The sequence below is a fragment of the Lolium rigidum genome, chromosome 6 (assembly GCF_022539505.1).
Source record: "Lolium rigidum isolate FL_2022 chromosome 6, APGP_CSIRO_Lrig_0.1, whole genome shotgun sequence".
Lineage (NCBI taxonomy): Eukaryota > Viridiplantae > Streptophyta > Magnoliopsida > Poales > Poaceae > Lolium > Lolium rigidum.
The window spans coordinates 244,006,714-244,030,800 of record NC_061513.1 but is presented as its reverse complement, the minus strand read 5'-3'; the positions used below and the strand labels follow the sequence as shown (position 1 = coordinate 244,030,800).

Sequence of the window (24,087 nt, the reverse complement as noted above, 5' to 3'; positions counted from 1 at the left end):
CAAGCCAGTAGCCATGCATCCATCTATGTTCTCTAGAAAATGCAACACCGAACGATGTATTGTTGTATCTAGGACTAGGAGTAGTACTACATAATTTTCTGTGATTTGTTTCAGCCCCAATACTCGAACAGAAGAAGACATAAACAAGGAGTAGAGAAGAACATAAACAAGTGACGTGATATAAATTGTGAGTCCTGTCACTAATCAAAGTCTGATGATCAAATCCATCCACCACGTGTCGAACAGAAACGAGCACTGCACGCCGGGACCACCCCACAAAAGTTCCTAGGTTTTTTGTTTGCTTTATTTCGGGGCCCTCATAAACGTAGCCGAAACCGGTAGCCGCCGGCCCGGTCCAGCTCTACCCGCTGACATGGCGGGTCCGCTATCCACACCAACCCGGACTCCTCCCGCAGCGCAACCTAACCCTCTCCCCTCACACGTCAAGGTTTCCACTCCTCCCGCTGACATGTGGGTCCATAACTCGTCCCAGCACCTGGGCCCCACTTCGCAGCGAGAAAGCCCGGGAGCAGGAGAGTCAACGTGGTAGGATACAGCCAACCCGTGGGCTCTGGCCAAATAAGTCGGTACGGCCACGCGTTCCCGTTCCCCTCTCCCGCAGCCTCGTCTCGACTCGCCGCACTCCCGCCGAGCCGCCGAGGTCCGTCCCCGCCTCCTCCTCCGCCTCCTCCTCGTCCCGCGGCCGGTCCGGCGCCGGCGTCCATGGACACAGAGTAAGTCCCCCACCGCCCTCTCCGCCGGCGCCGCGATTGGACCGCGCCTCCAACTCCAAATCTCCTCCATTACCGGATTGGTTCGGCGATCGGCTCACGGTCTCTTCTTCTCCTCCCGTGCAGGTCCCGCGGGCTGCAGCAGGGGAGCTCGGCCTGCTGGTCGACGGGCGCCGCCGCCTGGGGCTCCTCGCAGCAGAAGCGCCAGCGGTGCGAGGTAATTCCGTCGCCTCCCCGCTCCCGAGCTCATCTTCTTGGTGCTATTATTGATTGCCACGGGCGCGGCGCGACGCGACGCGCCCGGGGTGGTGTGGCGCGTCCTAGGGTTTTGTCTCGGCCGCGATCAATCGGGGTTTTTCGTCGCGAGAAGACGCGATCTTGGCGCTAGGGTTTGGATTTTGGGGCCGGAATTTTGGGGTTCGGGTTTCCTTGTCGGGGGGCTTCGGGATGGGTTCTTGCAGCGCGTATCCTTTGTCAGGTCGATTGAGGCGATGCCGGACATAGTTGGCTTGAGGTCCGCGATCAGCTCGGTTTGCTTGGAGATTTTACGGTGTTTTGTTAATTCTGGGGGTTTTCTTGCTCTTCTAATCAGCTTGCGTCTTAGTTCTTATCTTTTCTGTCGGGTACAGGTCATGAGTTCGAGATTTTGTTTCAACTGTTTCACATTCGAAACCGCTAGAACGATCTTTCCTTTCACCGATTGATAAATTTATAAGGTGAACTATAGGATGCTTACACTGAATACTATGGTAGGCTTCTATTTATGCCAAAGATACACTTGTATGCAAGTTGATGGAAGTCCGAACCCTGTACCCATGATTCATATTCACAATTTGACCTCAGTGACTAGTGACCAACACACAAAGGCTAATTAGATACAGTTAGCATATTGCAAGCGCTTTCCAAGATTCAACGTAGGGCAAGTATAATTACCTCTGTTTTCAACTGACATATTGCTATTATTGATTGGCACGGGCGCGGTGCGACGCGATGCACCCAGGGTGTCGCGCGTCTAGGGTTTTGTCTCCGCCGCGATCAATCGGGGTTTTTTGTGGCGAGAAAAGCCGCGATCTTGACGCTAGGGTTTGGATTTTGGGGGCGGGATTTTGGGGTTTTGGTTTCTTTGTCGAGGGGCTTCGGGATGGGTTCTTGCAGCGCGAATCCTTTGTCAGGTCGATTGATGCAATGCCGGACACAATTGGCTTGAGATCCGCGATCAATTCGGGCTTTAGGGTGTTTTGTTCACTCTGGGGGTTTTCTTGTTCTTCTAATCAGCTTTTGTGTCAATTCTTATCTCATCTTTCGGTACGGATCATGAGTTTCAGATTAACTGTTTCCCGTTCGAAACCATTAGAACAGTCTTTCCTTTCACCGATTGATTAATTTATAAGGTGATCTAGAAAGCTTGTGCTGAATACTATGGTAGGCATTTATGCCAAAGATACACTTATATGCAAGTCAATGGAAGTCCAAACCCTGTACCCATGATTCATATTCACAATTTGACCTCAGTGACTAGCGACCAACACACAAAAACTAATAAGATACAGTAGCATATTGTTAGTTGCAGAAGGAAGCACTTTCCAAGATTCACCAGTAAGGCAACTATAATTCCCTCTGTTTTCAACTAACATATTGCTACTCAACAGGGTTCTTCCAGCGACCAAGTTGGATCCAGCACGAGTGGCTCTGTGCAGATGTCTGAACCAGAGCTGCTACCAGATGCTGATTATGTAGACAACGAAGAAGAAGATTACTATATGGAGGACGACGATGAGGACTGCGATGATGAAAACGACGATGAATCTGAATATGAATTTGATGAAGCCGACTTCAATCAGCAGCTCGCTGATAAGTTTGACGATTTAGACCTGCCTCCAGGCGTGGAGGCTACCGTACCGTGGCTGCAGAAAAGTGCAGCCCAGGAAGAGGAGGAGCCCGAAATAACTGAGGATGAAATCACAAGGAAGTATAAGGCGTTTCCACAGTTCTACACTGTTGAAAATTTCTCTGACCACCACTATGCTGACAAATCGGTGGGAAAGGTATTGTGTTGAAGTTATTGTTCTCATGTTGTACTCACTGTGGGTAGTTCTCTTTCTTTTATGCAGTGGTGTGATGCTTATGTTTTTTTTTCATGTGCGTACTGTTTCAGCCAAGCAGAGATTGGGCAAAGAGAATTCAACATGAGTGGAAGCTTTTGGAGAAAGATCTACCAGGTTAGATGTTTACAACTGGGTTTCTTTCTTCAGTTTGGCAAATAAAAAATAGGGAAACAGTATACCTACTTAAAGTTTAACATAGCATCTCCATGGCATTCTGGCAAGCTGGATTTTCTAGCCAACACCATTGGCTCTACTGCCTTTATGTCTCTGCTCGTTGTCGTGTTCTTAGCAGTGCCCGTGGTAAACTGAAATTGAGATTTGGGGCATATTCATAATCCCCTCTCACATAATTAATGCTTATAAGGGACAAATTTGTAGCTTCCTCAAATTTGTAGCTTCCTTGATCTGCGTGTATGGTTGAACTACACCTTATAAAGAAGACCAGATGGAGTATAAATTGTTCATATGATATATTTACACAATTCCTTCATTATGGGTTATATCTTCATAGAATTGTCGGCTAAAGCTTGCTCCATGATGGATGTATGCTACCTTATCCTCTTTGCATGTTATCTCCGTAAATTCTCAAGAATTTGTTGTATGTTATGTAAATCTAGTAGATCTGCACTTGTACTTTTCGTTAATATAGTGTGGCTAAATTGCATACTTATACGCATTGAATAGCAAGTGAGGCTTAAATAGCACATTTTGAGCCCTAGGATCTTCATCCAGCGGTGAGAGAAATAAATAAAAATTATGTAAATAAAGTTTTGACCTAGATAAAAAAATATTATGATCAATTAACAGCTATGTTTAGTTGACTGAGATTTAGTTAATTCTCATTCGACTTAGCACTAACAAATGCATTGATATCATGTATGGTTTATTTCTTGGTACCTTTTCTTATATTTTCTGAAATTGGAAGTCTAAATTGTGAAAATACTCTTTTTGTAGCTTCTATCTTTGTCCGAGTTGCTGAAGATAGAATGGATCTTCTTAGGGCTGCGATTATAGGCCCTAAGGGAACGCCCTACCATGATGGCCTCTTCTTCTTTGATGCACATTTTACTGCTACTTATCCTTCTCAGCCTCCGGTATATGCATAACCTTCAACACTTCTCTTTATGTTTATTTTCAACTTTTCTTTATTAAGATGCTTACTACTGTTGGTGCTGCAGTTGGTATATTACCATTCCGGAGGACTTCGACTTAATCCGAACTTGTACAATTGTGGAAAAGTCTGCCTTAGCCTCCTTGGTACCTGGAGTGGTAAAGGCTGCGAGACGTGGAACCCAGCTCAGTCAACCATGCTGCAGGTGCTTGTCTCCATTCAGGCTCTCATTTTGAACGAGAAGCCATATTTCAATGAGCCGGGATGGGCGGGCCAAGCGAATACTCCAAGTGGAGAACAGCATTCTATAGAGTATAACAAGAACACATTTCTGCTCTCATGCAGGACTATGTTGTATTCACTTAGAAAACCTCCGCAGGTAATGTTTCGCTAAATTAGTAAGTTATATCTCATTTTATTTTAATTCATAGATCAGCCCTGGAAGCTTCACTTAATAAGAAATTTACTTGTGACATGCTATTAGGTTAGCTGTTTTATTTGGTCAAGTTTCTGGATCTTGTCATAGTTTACTGCATTTACTGCTGTTATATACTTGAATATGCTAGAAAGGTTGTTTCAGTTTTCTAGAACTCGGTTTTTCTATTGATAACTAGATATCCATTTATATTTGTACCGTTTCTTGGATGGGATGGAGCTACCTCTGGGCATAGGAGATCCAATAGTAGTTCTGCTGCTGGAGAGGAGGTAACATCAGCAGAATCTAGTGAGATGTGATGCAGCTACAAAAGCGGATGGAGACAATCCTGAACGTGGTTTTCCCCTTGCATGATCTTTGTGTGAGAATGGCGCTCCTTGACAGTCATGCTACTACTATTATTTTGGTGCACTAGTTTTAGTGGGCCTTAGGCCTGATTCACTTTCGGCCTAAATAAACAGCCAGCCTGGTATCTGAAAAGTCTCTTTATAATCTGGTTGAAAATTAGCCGCAAAAAGGTACTACCTCTGGCCCGAATTACTTGTTGCAGAGCAGAGGCAAAGCAAGACCAGTTAACCTCATGGTCTGCGGCAAGTAAATGGAGCTGGAGGGAATAAAAACAAGTCAAACAAACATTAAAATAGGAAAAAATGGGTGTAACCTGGGATGTGCACATCCCAGTGGGTTTCGGGTCGTGATGCCAGCCACCTGGGATGTGCACTGAATTGCATGAAACTATGATGTAACCTGATTCTTAGGAGGATGTAAACCAACTCGTATCTTTTCAATGAAATGAAACATAAATGTCCTCTGCGTTTTCTAAAAAGAAAGATGGTTCTAATAACAATAGGGATTCGATATTGTAGATGTTGGTATATTCTTCTATATATACTGGGTCAAATTTTGTAAAGCTTGACTTTGACCAAAAAATTTAAGCAATATAATTTCGGGAGGGAACATAACATAACAGCTCTCATTTGCAATAGCATTCAGTTGAGTAACCTGAAGAGTAGCATAGAACTTGATTTTTCTACTGCTATGCTATGCTATACTAACTATTCTTGATTTGTCTACTGCTATACTAATCATTCTTTGTTTTTGGCTCCGTGCAGTACTTTCCGGACCTCGTCGCCGGTCACTTCCGGGAACATGGGCGCACCATTCTCGCAGCATGCAAACATTACCTAGAGGGTAATATGGTTGGATCGGTAGTCCCTGAAGAGGAAGAAGGGGGCAATGGAGCATCTAGCAGCAACAGTGCACCAAAGCAAGAACCTAGTAGGGTAGATCCTCTCCTTCGGCGCACACAGTTCTGTGACAGTCTGAATAAGCTGTTTGAAGATCTTCTGATGGAGTTCAACGTGAAAGGCGCTGACACGAGGAAGTTTCTCGAAGAGAAGCTCAAGAAGAACCTGCCTGCAGCCTGAGAAACATAAATCGAAGGCTGCTGCGATTGCAGGTAGAGATAATTTGCCTGCTTAGTTGCAGGCTCCGTAATTAGAGATAGGAAACAAGGTGTGGGGTAGCTTTCTTTCCTGACTGCAGGGAAGATTTGTAGATAGTAGCAACTTTGAGCAATTGATGGAACAGGAACTTATTGACCTGAAGAACGAGAAACTACTGAATGAATGAAGTGCCGTTTCGTATGGCACCGTATTCAAGTTAATCGGACGGGGCTTTGCCTGCGCCCGCGGCCATGTGCCCATCCGTGCGCCGCAACCATTCCGCAAGCATCGCACGGCTCCTTTTATTTTCTTCCCAGTTATTATCCCTTTTTGGGTAAGAACAAATCGCCAAAATACCATCGTAAGTCCCTTCGTATGTGCCGCCGTCGCCGGAGCAGATAACTCGTGGCGTCCGCCATCGCCGGAGCAGACAACTCGTGGCGTCCGCCGTCGCTGGAGCTGATTCTGATCAGTCGTCGCCGCCGTCTGGTAAGGGAGAACCACCACGGGTATCTCTCATCGTTGTTGTCTTCTACTGCTGCTCTGTACAAGTTTCGGAGGAGGAAAAATACACAGAAGAAGAGGAAAATGATTCGATCTAAAAAGAACAAGAAAATGAGCTAGACTTGTAGATTTCAGCAAGTCCAGCGAATTCTCGTTTCTGCAAGTCAATTTTCTCTTGATTAGTGTTTTTCATACGGCTCTAAAATCTGAAATCGACTTAATTTGGTGGCTCCTTCTTCCTGTCCCGCGTGGGGAATTGGATAACATATGTTTTTCATTACTGGGATGTCGCCCAGCTTGCATGCAGCAGCGGTGCCAGCGGCCTAGCGGACTACGATCTCGCCGGCTCAGGTGCTCAGAGCCTTCTTCCCTCTTCAAAGGAGCCGCGGGCCGGCCACCGCTTGCTGGCAGGCGGCAGTTCGTTGACTCGAACGTATACGAAGCGAGGGACTCGTATGATAATTCGTATTCGGTTATTTTTTCTTTGAAAAAAATATCTCTCGCACGAGGAAATGCAGTAGAGCAGTTGGATGTGAGGGCCCACGGATGGGCGCATGGCTGCGGGCAGGCAAGCCCCGTCCAAGTTAATCAGCATTCATAACGATTATTTTGCATGAATGTCCCCGCCTCAGCTTAGAGCAAGTAAGTCTAGTCAGCTGACTATAAGACATTAAATAATGTATTTTAGATAAGTTGGAGGAGAGAGAAGAGGAGAGAGAAGGGAGATGGGACTTCTTATCTGATAATAGACTCTTGCACGTGCTCCTAGACACCTTGTGAGAGTGAAAGGTGAGTCATATATTAGTAAAGTACTACATTCTTATAGCCAACTATTGTACATGTTAGCTATATGATAACTACAAATGATATGACATCTTGTTATAGCCAACAGTTGGCTATACTATTGGAATTGCTCTTATTGCCATCATGGCCGAGGTGTAGATAATTAGTTGCTTCATTCGTGATCGATTATCAAAACATGGGTACTACTGCTCATTGGATGGTAATATGCATCCACAGGTAGTAACATAACTAAGAGCAAGTACAATAAGGCTTAGTCAGCAGGCTATAAGGATTTAAATATAATATGTGTGTTTAGTTGGAGGAAAGAAGAGAGAGAAGATGGGTGGGCTCTAATGCAATAGCCAACTCTAGCACGTGCTACTAGCCATTTTGTGAGACTAAATAGTAGTGCATTCTTAGAGCCAACTATTGTAGTACATGCTAGCTATATGTTGGCTATAAATGACGTGGCATATTGCTTATAGACATCAGCTGGCTATACTATTAGCATATGAACACTAGCGCCTATGTCACCTCGGAAAATAGAACAATGCTCATGGGTGCCCAACAATACAACAACAACAAAGACTTTATTCTCAAACAAGTTGGGTAGGCTAGAGGTGAAACCCATAAGATCTTGTAACTAACTTATGGTTCTGGCACATGGATAGCAAGCTTCCACGCGACTCTTTCCATGACTAGTTTTTTTGGTGATACTCTAGTCCTTCAGATATCTCTTTACGGACTCCTTCCATGTCAAGTTTGATCTACCCGTCATTTCTTGATATTATCAACACGTTTTAGCAGTCCACTATGCACCGGAGCTTCTGGCGGTATGCCCTAACCATCTTAGATGATGTTGGACAAGCTTCTCTGCCATCGGTGCAACCCTAACTCTATCTCGTATATCATCATTCCGGACTCGGTCCTTCCTCGTGTGGCCACACGTCCATCTCAACATGCGCATCTCCATCACACGTAACTATTGAACATGCCCCCTTTTTGTCGGTCAACACTCGGCGCCATACAACATTGCGGGTCAAACCTCCGTCCTATAGAACTTGCTTTTTAGCTTTTGTGGCACTCTCTTATCACAAAGAATGACAGAAGCTTGGCGCCACTTCATCCATCCGACTTTGATCCGGTGGTTCACATCTTCATCAATATCCCCATCCTTGTGCAAGTATATCCATTGTGACCTCATCCATCACCAGATCAAATAGATAAGGGCTCAAAGTTGACCCTTGGTGTAGTCCTATTTTAATCAGGAAGTCATCGGTATCGCCATCTCTTGTTCGAACACTTGTCACAATATTATCGTACATGTCCTTGATGAGGGTAATGTATTTTGTTGGGACTTTGTTTCTCCAAGGCCCACCACATGACGTGTCACGGTATCTAATCGCAGGCTTTCTACAAGTCTATGAACACCATACGCAGGTCCTTCTTTTGCTCCTTGTATCTCTCCATGAGTTGTCGTACCAAGAAGATGGCTTCCATGGCCGACCTCCCAGGCATGAAACCAAACTAATTTTTGGTCACGCTTGTCATTCGTCTTAAACGGTGCTCAGTGACTCTCCCTCATAGCTTCATTGTATGGCTCATAAGCTTAATTCCACGGTAGTAGTACAACTCTGAACATCCCCTTTGTTCTTGAAGATTGGTACAATATACCGCGTCTCCATTCTTCTGGCATCTTGTTTGTCCAAAAAATGGAGTTGAAGAGCTTAGTTAGTATGAATACTATCGCTATGTGTCCGAGGCCTCTCCACAGCTCAATAGGGATACAATCAGGGCCCATTGCTTTGCCTCCCTTCATCCTTCTCAATGTCTCCTTGACTTTAGACTCCTGGATTCACCGCACAAAACGTCTAGTGGTATCATCAAAGGAGTTGTCTAGTTCAATGGTAGATCTCCCAGTCTCTCCATTGAACAGCCCGTCGAAGCACTCCCACCATCTATGCTTGATCTCCTTGTCCTTCACAAGGAGCTGGTCTAGTCCGTCCTTGATGCATTAGACTATGTCAACATCCCTCGTCTTCCTCTATGGGATCTTAGCCATCCTATAGATGTACTTTTCGCCTTCCTTCGTGCATAACCTCTGGTAGAGGTCCTCATACGTCTGGCCCCTTGCTTCACTCACAGCTCGCTTTGCGGCCTTCTTTGCCATCTTGTACTTCTCCATGTTGTCTGCACTCCTATCCAGGTACATGCGTCTGAAACAATCTTTCTTCTCCTTAATAGCCTTCTGGACATCAGTGTTCCACCACCAGGTATCCCTAACTCCGCTTCTACTTCCCTTGGACACTCCAAACACCTCTAAGGCCACCTTACGAATATAGGTCGTCATCTTCATCCACATGTTGTCTGCATCACCTCCTTCCTCGCAAGGGCCCTCCTTAATTAATGACCCTCTCTTTGAACTTGTGAGCTACCTCCCCTTGAGCTTCCACCACATCGCTCTAGCGACTTTCACATGCTTATCCCGCTGGACACGAAGTCGAAAGCGGAAGTAAGCCACCACAAACTTATATGCTGATGGACAACACTCTCTCTAAGTATCACCTTACAATCTAGGCACGCACTCATGTCTTCTCTCCTTGAGAGGATGAAGTCAATCTGGCTATTGTGGTGGCAACTACTAAAAGTCACTAGATGTGATTCTCTCTTTTTAAAGAGGGTGTTAGCTACGATCATATTGTACGCTAAAGAAAAGCTTAGGACATCTTCCCCTTCTTGATTCCTGATGCCATAGCCAAATCCCCCATGCACCCCTTTAAAACCTATGTTAGATGTACCCACATGGCCATTGAGGTCTCCTCCTATAAGAGCTTTTCGTCACTGGGTACACCCATAACCAAGTCCTCTAGGCCTTCCCGGAACTTCCTCTTGGTGTTCTCATTGTGGCCTATTTGCAGGGCATGAGCGCTAATAACATTGAGAACTAAGTCTCCAACTACCAGCTTGACCAGGATAATCCGGTCCCCACATCTCTTGATGTCTACCTCTCCAGATTTGAGGCTCTTGTTGATCAAGATGCCTACTCCATTTATGTTTGGATCCGTTCCCGTATATGATGCGTGTAGTTGACACGTCCGTTGGGAACCCCAAGAGGAAGGTGTGATGCGCACAGCGGCAAGTTTCCCTCAGTAAGAAACCAAGGTTTAATCGAACCAGTAGGAGTCAAGAAGCACGTTGAAGGTTGATGGCGGCGGGATGTAGTGCGGCGCAACACCACAGATTCCGGCGCCAACGTGGAACCTGCACAACACAACCAAAGTACTTTGCCCCAACGAAACAGTGAGGTTGTCAATCTCACCGGCTTGCTGTAACAAAGGATTAACCGTATTGTGTGGAAGATGATTGTTTGCAGAGAAAACGATAAAACAAGTATTGCAGACAGATTTGTATTTCAGTATTAAAGAATGGACCGGGGTCCACAGTTCACTAGAGGTGTCTCTCCCATAAGATAAAAGCATGTTGGGTGAACAAATTACAGTCGGGCAATTGACAAATAGAGAGGGCATAACAATGCACATACATGACATGATAAGTATAGTGAGATTTAATTGGGCATTACGACAAAGTACAAAGACCGCCATCCAACTGCATCTATGCCTAAAAAGTCCACCTTCGAGTTATCATCCGAACCCCTCCGGTATTAAGTTGCTAACAACGGACAATTGCATTAAGTATGGTGCGTAATGTAATCAACAACTACATCCTCGGACATAGCGCCAATGTTTTATCCCTAGTGGCAACAGACACAACACAACCTTAGAACTTTACGTCACTCGTCCCGAGTGTCAATGCGAGGCATGAACCCACTATCGAGCATAAATACTCCCTCTTGGAGTTAAAAGTAAAAACTTGGCCAGAGCCTCTACTAGTAACGGAGAGCATGCAAGATCATAAACAACACATATGTAATAACTTGATAATTAACATGACATGGTATTCTCTATCCATCGGATCCCGACAAACACAACATAGAGTATTACGGATAGATGATCTTGATCATGTTAGGCAGCTCACAAGATCCAACAATGAAGCACAATGAGGAGAAGACAACCATCTAGCTACTCGCTATGGACCCATAGTCCGGGGGTGAACTACTCACTCATCACTCCGGAGGCGACCATGGCGGTGTAGAGTCCTCCGGGAGATGAATCCCCTCTCCGGCGGGGTGCCGGAGGAGATCTCCAGAATCCCCCGAGATGGGATCGGCGGCGGCAGCGTCTCAGTAAGGTTTTCCGTATCGTGGTTTTTCGCCTCAGGGGTTTCGCGACGGAGGCTTTAAGTAGGCGGAAGGGCGAGTCGGGGGCTAACGAGGGGCCCACACCACGGGCGGCGCGGGCCCCCTTGGCCGCGCCGCCTTGTGGTCTGGCCACCTCGTGGCCCCACTTCGTATGTTCTTCGGTCTTCTGAAGCTCCGTGGAAAAATAGGCCCACGGGTCTTCGTTTCGTCCAATTCCGAGAATATTTCGTTACTAGGATTTACGAAACCAAAAACAGCGAGAAAACGAGAACCGGCACTTCGGCATCTTGTTAATAGGTTAGTTCCGGAAAATGCACGAATATGACATAAAGTGTGCATAAAACATGTAGGTATCATCAATAATATGGCATAGAACATAAGAAATTATCGATACGTCGGAGACGTATCAAGCATCCCCAAGCTTAGTTACGCTCGTCCCGAGCGAGTAAAACGATAACAAAGATAATTTACGAAGTGATATGCCATCATAACCTTGATCATACTATTTGTAAACATATGTAGTGGATGCAGCGATCAAAACAATGGTAATGACATGAGTAAACAGGTGAATCATATAGCAAAGACTTTTCATGAATAGTACTTCAAGACAAGTATTAATAAGTCTTGCATAAGAGTTAACTCATAAAGCAATAAATCAAAGTAAAGGCATTGAAGCAACACAAAGGAAGATTAAGTTTCAGCGGTTGCTTTCAACTTGTAACATGTATATCTCATGGATAATTGTCAACATGGAGTAATATAACAAGTACAATATGCAAGTATGTAGGAATCAATGCACAGTTCACACAAGTGTTTGCTTCTTGAGGTGGAGAGATATAGGTGAACTGACTCAACATAGAAGTAAAGGAATGGTCCTTCAAAGAGGAAAGCATCGATTGCTATATTTGTGCTAGAGCTTTTATTTTGAAAACATGAAACAATTTTGTCAACGGTAGTAATAAAGCATATGAGTTATGTACATTATATCTTACAAGTTGCAAGTCTCATGCATAGTATACTAATAGTGCCCGCACCTTGTCCTAATTAACTTGGACTACCGGATCTTTGCAATGCACATGTTTTGACCAAGTGTCACAATGGGGTACCTCCATGCCGCTCTGTACAAATGTCTAAGGAGAAAGCTCGCATTTTGGATTTCTCGCTTTTGATTATTCTCAACTTAGACATCCATACCGGGACAACATGGACAACGAGATAATGGACTCCTCTTTAATGCATAAGCATGTGGCAACAATTATTATTCTCTTACGAGATTGAGGATATATGTCCAAATTGAAACTTCCACCATGAATCATGGCTTTAGTTAGCGGCCCAAAGTTCTTCTCTAACAATATGCATGCTCCAACCATGAAGGTGGTAGATCTCTCTTGCTTCGGACAAGACGGACATGCATAGCAACTCACATGATATTCAACAAAGAATAGTTGATGGCGTCCCCGTAAACATGGTTATCGCACAACAAGCAACTTAATAAGAGATAAAGTGCATAAGTACATATTCAATACCACAATAGTTTTTAAGCTATTTGTCCCATGAGCTATATATTGCAAAGGTGAATGATGGAATTTTAAAGGTATCACTCAAGCAATTTACTTTGGAATGGCGGAAAAATACCATGTAGTAGGTAGGTATGGTGGACACAAATGGCATAGTGGTTGGCTCAAGGATTTTGGATGCATGAGAAGTATTCCCTCTCGATACAAGGTTTAGGCTAGCAAGGTTATTTGAAACAAACACAAGGATGAACGGTACAACAAAACTCACATAAAAGACATATGGTAAACATTATAAGACTCCATACCGTCTTCCTTGTTGTTCAAAACTCAATACTAGATGTTATCTAGACTCTAGAGAAACCAAATATGCAAACCAAATTAGCAAGCTCTAAGTATTTCTTCATTAATGGGTGCAAAGTATATGATGCAAGAGCTTAAACATGAGCACAACAATTGCCAAGTATCAAATTATCCAAGACATTTTAGAGTTACTACATGTAGCATTTTCCAATTCCAACCATATAACAATTTAACGAAGAAGAAACTTCGCCATGAATACTATGAGTAGAGCCTAAGGACATATTTGTCCATATGCTACAGCGGAGCGTGTCTCTCTCCCATAAAGTGAATGCAAGGATCCATTTTATTCAAACAAAACAAAAAACAAAAACAAACCGACGCTCCAAGCAAAGTACATAAGATGTGACTCGAATAAAAATATAGTTTCAGGGGAGGAACCTGATAATGTTGTCGATGAAGAAGGGGATGCCTTGGGCATCCCCAAGCTTAGACGCTTGAGTCTTCTTATAATATGCAGGGGTGAACCACCGGGCATCCCCAAGCTTAGAGCTTTCACTCTCCTTGATCATATTGCATCATACTCCTCTCTTGATCCTTGAAAACTTCCTCCACACCAAACTCGAAACAACTCATTAGAGGGTTAGTGCATAATAAAAATTCACATGTTCAGAGGTGACACAATCATTCTTAACACTTCTGGACATTGCATAAAGCTACTGGACATTAATGGATCAAAGAAATTCATCCAACATAGCAAAAGAGGCAATGCGAAATAAAAGACAGAATCTGTCAAAACAGAACAGTCCGTAAAGATGTATTTTATTAGGCCATCAGACTTGCTCAAACGAAAATGCTCAAATTTAATGAAAGTTGCGTACATATCTGAGGATCATGCTCGTAAATTGGCTTAATTTTCTGAGCTACCTACAGGGAGATAGACCCAGATTCGTGACAGCAAAGAAAGCTGGAACTGCGCAGTAATCCAAATCTAGTACTTACTTTTCTATCAAAGACTTTACTTGGCACAACAAAACATAAAACTAAGATAAGGAGAGGTTGCTACAGTAGTAAACAACTTCCAAGACACAAATATAAAATAAAGTACTGTAGTAAAAATATGGGTTGTCTCCCATAAGCGCTTTTCTTTAACGCCTTTCAGCTAGGCGCAGAAAGTGTATCTCAAGTATTATCAAAGGATGGTGCACCTACAGCGGGGTTTGGAGTTTTCTCAACCATGCATAGTATATTGGATACATAAGTTTCAGCGTCTCCCTTTTCATTAGTCTTGGGATTGCTACTCTCATCAAACAAATTTTCAGGAACAAGCCAAGCATAGTTATTTTCTAGTGCATCATTCATAGCTAGGAGTTTACATGGTATTGGTGCTTTGATCTCCCCACCATCATTAGCATTATTTGTGTACCTTATCCTATCCATATCCATTTTTTCAAGGAGACCAACAAAATTAGTATGAGAACCAAGCATATTAAATTTAGCGAAGACCTTTCTAGCCTCTCTTGCTAGACCACCAAATTCTCTAAGAAGGGTTTCTAAAACAAAATCTTTCTTTTCCCCCTCTTCCATATCACCAAGTGTAAGAAACATGTGTTGGATTATAGGATTGAGATTAACAAATTTAGTTTCCAACAAGCGAACTAAAGCAGCAGCAGCAATTTCATAGGTAGGAGCAAGTTCTACCAAGTGTCTATCTTCAAAATCTTCAACGGTACTAACATGGGTGAAAAATTCTTCTATATTGTTTCTCCCAATGATAGACCCGCGTCCTACCGGTATGTTTTTTGTGGTAAAATTAAAAGGAAACATGATGAAATAAGTAAAGTAAATGCAAATAACTAATTTTTTTGTGTTTTTGATATAGAGTGCAAGATAGTAAATAAAGCAAACTAGATAAAGTAAATGCAAGTAAACAATTTTTTTTGTGTTTTTGATATAGCAAACAAGACAGCAAATAAAGTAAAGCTACCAACTAATTTTTTTTTGTATTTTGATATAATGTAGCAAACAAAGTAGTAAATAAAATAAAGCAAGACAAAAAGAAAGTAAAGAGATTGGGAAGTGGAGACTCCCCTTGCAGCGTGTCTTGATCTCCCCGGCAACGGCGCCAGAAATTTGCTTGATGCGTGTAGTTGACACGTCCGTTGGGAACCCCAAGAGGAAGGTGTGATGCGCACATCGGCAAGTTTCCTCGATAAGAAACCAAGGTTTAATCGAACTAGTAGGAGTCAAGAAGCACGTTGAAGGTTGATGGCGGCGGGATGTAGTGCGGCGCAACACCGAGATTCCGGCGCCAACGTGGAACCTGCACAACACAACCAAAGTACTTTGCCCCAACGAAACGAGTGAGGTTGTCAATCTCACCGGCTTGCTGTAACAAAGGATTAACCGTATTGTGTGGAAGATGATTGTTTGCAGAGAAAACAGTAAAACAAGTATTGGAGCAGATTTGTATTTCAGTATTAAAGAATGGACCGGGGTCCACGAGTTCACTAGAGGTGTCTCTCCCATAAGATAAAAGCATGTTGGGTGAACAGATTACAGTCGGGCAATTGACAAATAGAGAGGGCATAACAATGCACATACATGACATGATAAGTATAGTGAGATTTAATTGGGCATTACGACAAAGTACATAGACCGCCATCCAATCGCATCTATGCCTAAAAAGTCCACCTTCAGGTTATCATCCGAACCCCCTCCGAGTATTAAGTTGCTAACAACGGACAATTGCATTAAGTATGGTGCGTAATGTAATCAACAACTACATCCTCGGACATAGCGCCAATGTTTTATCCCTAGTGGCAACGAGCACAACACAACCTTAGAACTTTATCGTCACTGTCCTGGTGTCAATGCGGGCATGAACCCACTATCGAGCATAAATACTCCCTCTTGGAGTTAAAAGTAAAAACTTGGCCAGAGCCTCTACTAGTAACGGAGAGCATGCAAGATCATAAACAACACATATGTAATAACTTGATAATTAACATGACATGGTATTCTCTATCCATCGGATCCCGACAAACACAACATAGAGTATTACGGATAGATGATCTTGATCATGTTAGGCAGCTCACAAGATCCAACAATGAAGCACAATGAGGAGAAGACAACCATCTAGCTACTGCTATGGACCCATAGTCCAGGGGTGAACTACTCACTCATCACTCCGGAGGCGACCATGGCGGTGTAGAGTCCTCCGGGAGATGAATCCCCTCTCCGGCGGGGTGCCGGAGGAGATCTCCGGAATCCCCGAGATGGGATCGGCGGCGGCGGCGTCTCGGTAAGGTTTTCCGTATCGTGGTTTTTCGCCTCAGGGGTTTCGCGACGGAGGCTTTAAGTAGGCGGAAGGGCAGAGTCGGGGGGCTAACGAGGGGCCCACACCACAGGGTGGCGCGGGCCCCCCCTTGGCCGCGCCGCCTTGTGGTCTGGCCACCTCGTGGCCCCACTTCGTATGTTCTTCGGTCTTCTGGAAGCTCCGTGGAAAAATAGGCCCCTTGGTCTTCGTTTCGTCCAATTTCGAGAATATTTCGTTACTAGGATTTCTGAAACCAAAAACAGCAGAAAACAGCAACTGGCACTTCGGCATCTTGTTAATAGGTTAGTTCGAGAAAATGCACGAATATGACATAAAGTGTGCATAAAACATGTAGGTATCATCAATAATATGGCATAGAACATAAGAAATTATCGATACGTCGGAGACGTATCAGTATACCACAGCTTGAAGCCGGTATACTCTACTTCCTTCGCCTTCTGTCCCCTCCACTTGGTCTCCTAGATGCAAAGGATATCAACACCTCTCCTCACTGCTGTATCAACTAGCTCCCTGAGCTTACCTGGTGCCCAACAATAATTCAATAAAATGTTTAATTTTTTTGAATCATCCTGGGAACCAAATAAGATTAAGTATTGTACTTGTACAAAAATATTTCACGAGGAAATTACAATCATTGTATCTTAGGTAAAAAGTCAAAATTGAATTCACGCTATACAACAACAACATCAAAGACTTTTCTGCAAACAAGTTAGGGTAGGCTATAGGTATAAAACTCAACATAATGAAAGGAAGCCAAAATAAGAATGATAAGGAAAAAGAGACTAAACTAAGATTCCGGCACATGGATCGTTGATCTTCGTGCAGTCCTACCAAGAGCCAAGACTTTAGGTACATTTCAATCCCCGAAGTCTTTTTTTTTACCGCTTTCGCCTAAGTCAGCTTTTGTTGTCCTCTACCCCTTCTAGTTTCCTCCATACTTTTTAGAATTCCACCATTAACTAGAGCTTCTGGATGCCTCCACTGGATATGCCAAAACTGGTTTAGTCGGTGTTGGACTAACTTCTCGTCGATCGGTGCCACCCCTAGCCTATTGCTCTCTATTCACACTATATTTGTAAGAAATTTGTCTTTTTTCCCTGGGATACCATGAAAACCATTTGGAGCCAAATTTTTTTTAACACGAGTACAATACCTGATCATCTTTTGTTTTCATGATTTTGAGGTTTATGTGGGGTGCATAGTATCCATATGCCAAAAATTTCCGTCCACATCCTAAGTTATATAGTTGGCCTTAAGTTATAATTTTTTTAAGAAACACAGTACAAACACATACGATCATATACACGCGCATACACTCATCCCTATGAACGCACAACACCCTACCCCTATGAACACCTCTAAAAGACTGAGCCGATGGATTGGATCCTGAAATTGGCGAAGTCACCACATGCGTCTCGCGGAAACGTCGCCTCCCACTGAATGAATATTCCGGCTTTATGAGACACACAGTTGTTATGTTATTATAGGAGGGGAGCTTTCCTTTATAATGTCTAGTTAAAACTTATCATTTTTATTTTTCCTAATCTATATACTTTTGAATTTAAGTATGAAAATAGCACATACCTACTCAGAATTTCTTAGAGAGCCAGAAATACGAATTTTTACAACGTGTATTTTCATGGTGACAAAGCTTAACGGAGCGCCAGGCGCGTGGAGCACGAGCTATGTGAAGGCGGATGGCAGATCCTCAAGCTTGCTGAATCAAAGAATTGGACTCGGATGTGGAAGATTAATGTGCCCTCAAAAATTAATGTGTTTTTCTCTTGCTCCTAATCAAATACTAATCACTTCTAACAACCGATCTATTATTGCATCACCGTAACATGTAGACGACTAGCTCTTGCTCGTTATGTGGAAGAGTTGATTCATGGCGCCACTCTTTAATCGAGTGTCCAATGACACGCTGTGTATGGGCCTTGACTGATGAAGAAATCATCGAACATATGGGTGAAACAATGGAGCAAAATGTTAAGAGCTAAATCTTTGCTATGATGGAGTCCTTGTCTGCTGAGGATTTTGTGAAGATCTTGGTGACCTTGTGGGCGATTTGGCGTCTTCGACTATGGGACGAAAGGCGATACATGAAGGTGAATACCAAAGTCGGTTGTACACCGATTCTTTTGTTCGAAAGTTCCTTGATGAACTCTGTCTTATTCCGAAACGCATATCAGCTGTCTTTTGCCACTGTTCGGCGTATAACCAATCCAAGATGGATTCCGCCTTCAGCGGGTCTGATCAAGGCCAACGTTGATGGTGCAGTTTCCAGGAATATGTCCACATGTGTTGCTGCTGTGGTTCTTAGAAACAGTGATGGTCTCTATACAGGTTCATATGCACTTGTTTTTCCGGGTGTACCTGATCCGCCTACTTTTGAAGCTCTTGTATGCCTTGAGGCACTTGATTTGGCAGGTAATCTGCCTCACCGAAGGGTTGCTGCTGCTGGTGATTGCAATCAGGTTATTATGGATATTTCTCATGGTACCATGCATGGACACTACCCAACTACAGTCAATGATATCAATTCATATCCACCAGAATTTGAAAGGCTCAAGTTTTCGTTTGAAGAAAGAAAACCAAATACAGAGCCTCATTAACTCCAAGGTGTCATATGTGGCTGTTTGAACCCCATGACATTTTTTCCTCAAAAGAAAAAAAAACCCGGTCACCGCTTATCTTGGCTGTGCTAGCTTAGTGAATTATTGCGAAGTGCTCTCTCATGCTCCACTATGGGAGAACATCTCTTTAGAAACATATTCACATATCTATCATCACTAAATGTACGGTAAGTTTCAAGCATATGATCTCTTCTAGATGATTCATCTTGATTTGCGCTTTGACTTGAATAACCTTACATCATTTCTTCTTCCTTCATGATGATGATATCGGTACACATGAAATGCTCACACAATCTTATTCTTCTTCTTCAGGACATGTTCGCAATTGGCTCAACTCTCTATTGGCTAATTTTTGGATCACCCATTGAATAACACTTTGGTCAATACTTGATCTTCTTCACGTTATTCTTATTTCAACCTTGAATCCAACACATGATTCAAGTATTGTCTATTGAAAAAAATTTCAAGTATAACTATATGAACACATTAGTCTATAGGGATTGTCATCAATTACCAAAACCACACATGGGATCTCCATGCTCTTTGATGTTACTATAATTGTTGAGTTGTTCCTTTTCATTATGATAAACTTAGGTGAGATGATTTTCAACCTTATCTAGATAATACACTTATAAGAATTGTTGGCTTAAAACTACTCTCATATGCTAGGATATTGATCCTCATAAAAATCCTCCTTACCTATTATTTCCATTCACTTCTTTCCCTCTTTAATTTGAGGTTGGTTTGTAAGAAAAAGGAATTTGGGGCATGGTATCCAAATATTAAGAAAATTAATACTGTTAGCTGGGATCCTAACATAAAAAATATATTTTAGGCGATATCTGGAGAACAATAATTGACCAAAAACATAGAACAACCTCCCCAATATCTTCACTACTAGTACTGTTAAAACTTCACCATTCTAAAAATGTGTCACAAGTGTTGTAAAAGCCATTATATTTGCTAATAGATTAGTGGTTAGCATTGTCAAGCCAATTAGATTCTAGAAATATAATTGTTTCATACTTCTCCTATAGCAGTATAATTTTTGAACCATTTATATTATTTTTCAACAAAAAACTGCTACAATCTCAAAGATTTGGGATACGTGAAAGGACGCGATGTCGCCTAGAGGGGGAGCTGGGTGAATAGGCGTTTTTAAAAATATTACAGATTTGGCTTGTAAAAATGTGGAATTAAACTAAGGTTTATTTTACAAGCACAAAATATAAATATGTTAGGCTCAACTAAGTGCAACAACAACAACTCAAGCTAAGTAAGATAGGCACACAAGATATATGTAACCCCAGTGAGAGCAAGATATATATACTTCAAGCATGATGTGTATCACAAGAAAAGTAAACTCGGGTATAGAGATAACCGAGGCATGCAGAGACGAAGATGTATTCCCGTGTTCCCTCACACTAAGTGAGGTACATCACGTTGGAGAGATGTGTGCTACGACGAAGTTCTCCCGAATGCCACGACGGGCTCACCTTCTTCTCCAAGACAATTCCACGAAGGACAAAGGCCTTCCCTCATGATTAGCTTTTCCTACACTCCAGAGATGTCAAGCTCCACAACCACTTCACAAGCTTCACGAAGGAGAAGCCCGAGCCTCTTCACAATCTTCCGCGAAGAGGTCACCGGAGCACCAACCGCTAAGAAAGCTAGGAGGACATCCCTCCAAGAGTAACAAGCTCATGGTCTCTAACTCAAACTTATCGTAATGGAGAGCTCAACACTTATGCAATGATGCAAAAGCAAGAACACCAAGGGTGTTCAAATCCTTCACACTCAAATTCCACCAAAGCAACAAACGCTATGGAGGTACTAGAGAGGAAGAACAAAGTAGAAAATCAACAAATGACTTCAAGATCTAGATCCCAAGAGTTCCCTCACTTAGAGGAGGAATTGATTTGTGGAGTTGTAGATCTAGATCTCCTCTTTCAAATACCTCAAAAATATGCAAGAATCATGGGATGGATGGAGATGAAGCAAGCTTTTGAGGTTCAACAATGGAGTATGAGAGAGAGAGATAAAAAAATACAATGGTTGAACTTACCTCCCCAAGGAGGAAGAAAGGCGATTTATAGTCCAAGGGAGAAAACTAGCCATTTGAGAGATTCATGCGACACCAAACTGGCAGAGACGGTTCCCTCGCCGGTTTTTTTCGGCGCATGGACCAGTCGGCCAGAACACTTGCCGAATCTATCAGAGCATAAGGCCGGTCCCAAATTCGTACACCGGTTTCCTCGCCAGTTCCAAACCGGCCCGCCGAAACAGTTCCAGTTTCGCCAAAACAGTGTTCTGTTAAGCCTTTCGGCACAAGCCGAAACATGTTCGGATCGCCGGAAATTTCCGGCGGGTGAGCCTCACAGAATGTTTTTACATGATTTTAGAGAGGAAGCCTCACAACGTCAAGAAATAGTAAAGACGCCCAAAGTCGAAAACGCAATAGAAGATGCATACAGATTCCGTTTTCTATGAACTTGGGCTTGTTGAAAAGATAGCAACAAGCTCAAGAACATCATATAGAGAAACACCAAAAATCAACAATAATATAGGGATGCAAAATATGCAAAGGATTTAGCGCCCTAAGACGATGCGATCAAGTTATCCAAGCGAAAGACCCTCTTGATAGTAATGCTATCTATCCTATAACTCGGTCTTCCAACAACCACCTTGAGACCGGTAAAAGGAAAACCTAGCATGGAAATACCTTTGCCTTGCGAATCCCGTTTGATCTTGATACTGATGAATATGCTTCAAGATTCATTCAAGCCGGAATGCCTCACTTGATCATTGTTGCTTCATGAAGACCCATGATTCCTCCCCCATACACCACTATGGGAAAGCTTCCTTGAAGCACATCTTCACAAGTTCATTATCACTGAATGGACGACAAGCTTCAAGCATAAGTTCTCGAGATACCTAACCCACATACAAAACACAAACACACATATATGATGGGTTAGTTCACAAAGCATAACTAACAAAGCTTACCCTACCACAAGATCACATGATCTAAAGTGGTACAATCTTTATGCTTCATGTGTTGACCAACTTGAATTCAATCTTCACTATTAGTCTTGGTCAAGCTTGTATCTCCTCCTGCTCTATCATAATATCTTGAGGTACATTGAGAACTCTTCATTTGATTGCATGCTCTAAAATAGCCAACCATATCTCAAGTCATGAGACTATCATGACACCGGCTTAGAGCCATATCTTGAATTCTTCTCCTGAAATCAAACACTCAAGATCTTTATCATATAGTATTGTTCTCTTGAAATCGATGATCTTGATGCCAATATTAAAAGTATATCTTTATCTTCATGGCATCGACACTTGAAACCAACACATGGACTATAAGAACTACCTATAGAGTATTTCTTCATATAAACTCAATGAAAATATTGATCCATAAGGATTGTCATTAGTTACCAAAAGCACACTTATGGGTAATGTACCCTTACAATAGGGAGCATCTAAACTCATTTTTGGAGGGATTTCAACTCTACTTTGATGAACACTAGTATGAGCTTGAAGTTTTTGCTAAAAGTGTTTCCCTCGCCAATAAAATTGATTCCCTAATATTGTAGTTGGAGAACAAATGTCAATACTCTTTTAGTTTTTTCTATATCACATTAAACACTTCAGAGGCATTTGCTATGTTTATATTCCCTTAGTTCGAAGGTAGAAAATTCTATCCTGTGACAAATTCATGACCAGAGATAACCTAAAAAGTGGTAAATTTCAAAACCTAGAGATTGTCTCTTTTGTTTCTAAAATGATTCAGTGCACTATTTGATACATATATATATTTTTGTATTGTTTCAAACATATGGACACTAAGTGTTAATTTTTCTAAAATCCAAATTGGTATCTCATATGATTTTATTGCAAGGCTACGGATTCCATTAAGGAAAACTCCGATGTCAAAAGTTGTTGGAGTGTTGTACATATAAATAGCATGACTTTTCACAAATTGAAGAGATGTGCGATTGTGATCAGGATCTAGATATGATAGACTCGATGCATTCTTCCGTTCGTGGATCTGAAACTAAACTCACCATGGCTCCTAAGTGGTAGAGTGCTAGGAATACAAGAACCAATGTTAGTGCAGTTTTCTCGCCGAAGCTGTTGTTTTCAGATAGAGGAGCATACAGCTGGTGGAACCAAGATAGCTTCTCCTAGTGAAGAGGCGGGCGATTCTGAGCCACAATGTCGCATATGATACGCCTTATGCGGTGACATGTCATATCACTGCATGCTGTAGTACGTATTTGGTTGGTATAGCACCAGTGAAACATTATTTTATTAGTACTACATCCTTCGGAGTGGTACAACAGAAACATCACGAGTCCAAGGTATATCTACAGAATTATAAATCTGATTATTTACAAAATATCATCACAACCTCCTAGTTACGAGGTAGAATTGCAAATAGAATTCCATAAAAACAACTCGCGGACTCTACTTATCACCAGCTCTACCTATATAGAGTTACTTCTCTTTCTAAAGAACTTACAACATGACTCGAGCTATTTAGGTTCTAGGATTAGGAAATTAATTCCCTCATACTCCTAGTCTAAGTTTCCACCAGGACAAGGTAAATGGTGCTAGAGATGTGCGAGATCAAATTGAAGATGATGAGATTCTCAACGCGGTCGCTGGTGGTCGGAGATGAGTGGATGATCACGAACTCCAGCGATCGGGGTTGGAAGGGAACGACTTAATTCTCATCGCTCCGAGTGCCCCTTGATGCCTAGTTACACCAGATGATTTACAGGATGAGGTGCACCTCCTCGACCTCTGCATGGACTCTGGGGTGGCCCAAGTCAACGTCGTCGTGATGACCGCTGGCTACAGACTCGGTTAAATGCAAGTGATAGAGAGAGCACGAGAGAGATTTGGATGG

General features: G+C 42.6%; 1 protein-coding gene across 1 annotated transcript; it reads left to right on the top strand.

The window, feature by feature from the left end:
* The first annotated feature begins 687 nt into the window (after positions 1–687).
* LOC124663839 (putative ubiquitin-conjugating enzyme E2 38) lies at positions 688–6,049 on the top strand. Its single transcript, XM_047201491.1, has 7 exons — positions 688–734; positions 858–948; positions 2,381–2,776; positions 2,887–2,950; positions 3,791–3,930; positions 4,015–4,326; positions 5,496–6,049. The coding sequence occupies exons 1-7, from the start codon at positions 724–726 to the stop codon at positions 5,808–5,810; spliced, it is 1,329 nt and encodes a 442-aa protein (XP_047057447.1). The 5' UTR covers positions 688–723; the 3' UTR covers positions 5,811–6,049.
* Positions 6,050–24,087: the final 18,038 nt, after the last annotated feature.

Excerpts from the sequence above, each read along its gene's own strand:
- LOC124663839 (XM_047201491.1), top strand. Across the intron at positions 949-2,380 it reads AGAAGCGCCAGCGGTGCGAG|GGTTCTTCCAGCGACCAAGT; the intron begins GTAATTCCGTCG and ends GCTACTCAACAG. Across the intron at positions 4,327-5,495 it reads CACTTAGAAAACCTCCGCAG|TACTTTCCGGACCTCGTCGC; the intron begins GTAATGTTTCGC and ends GGCTCCGTGCAG.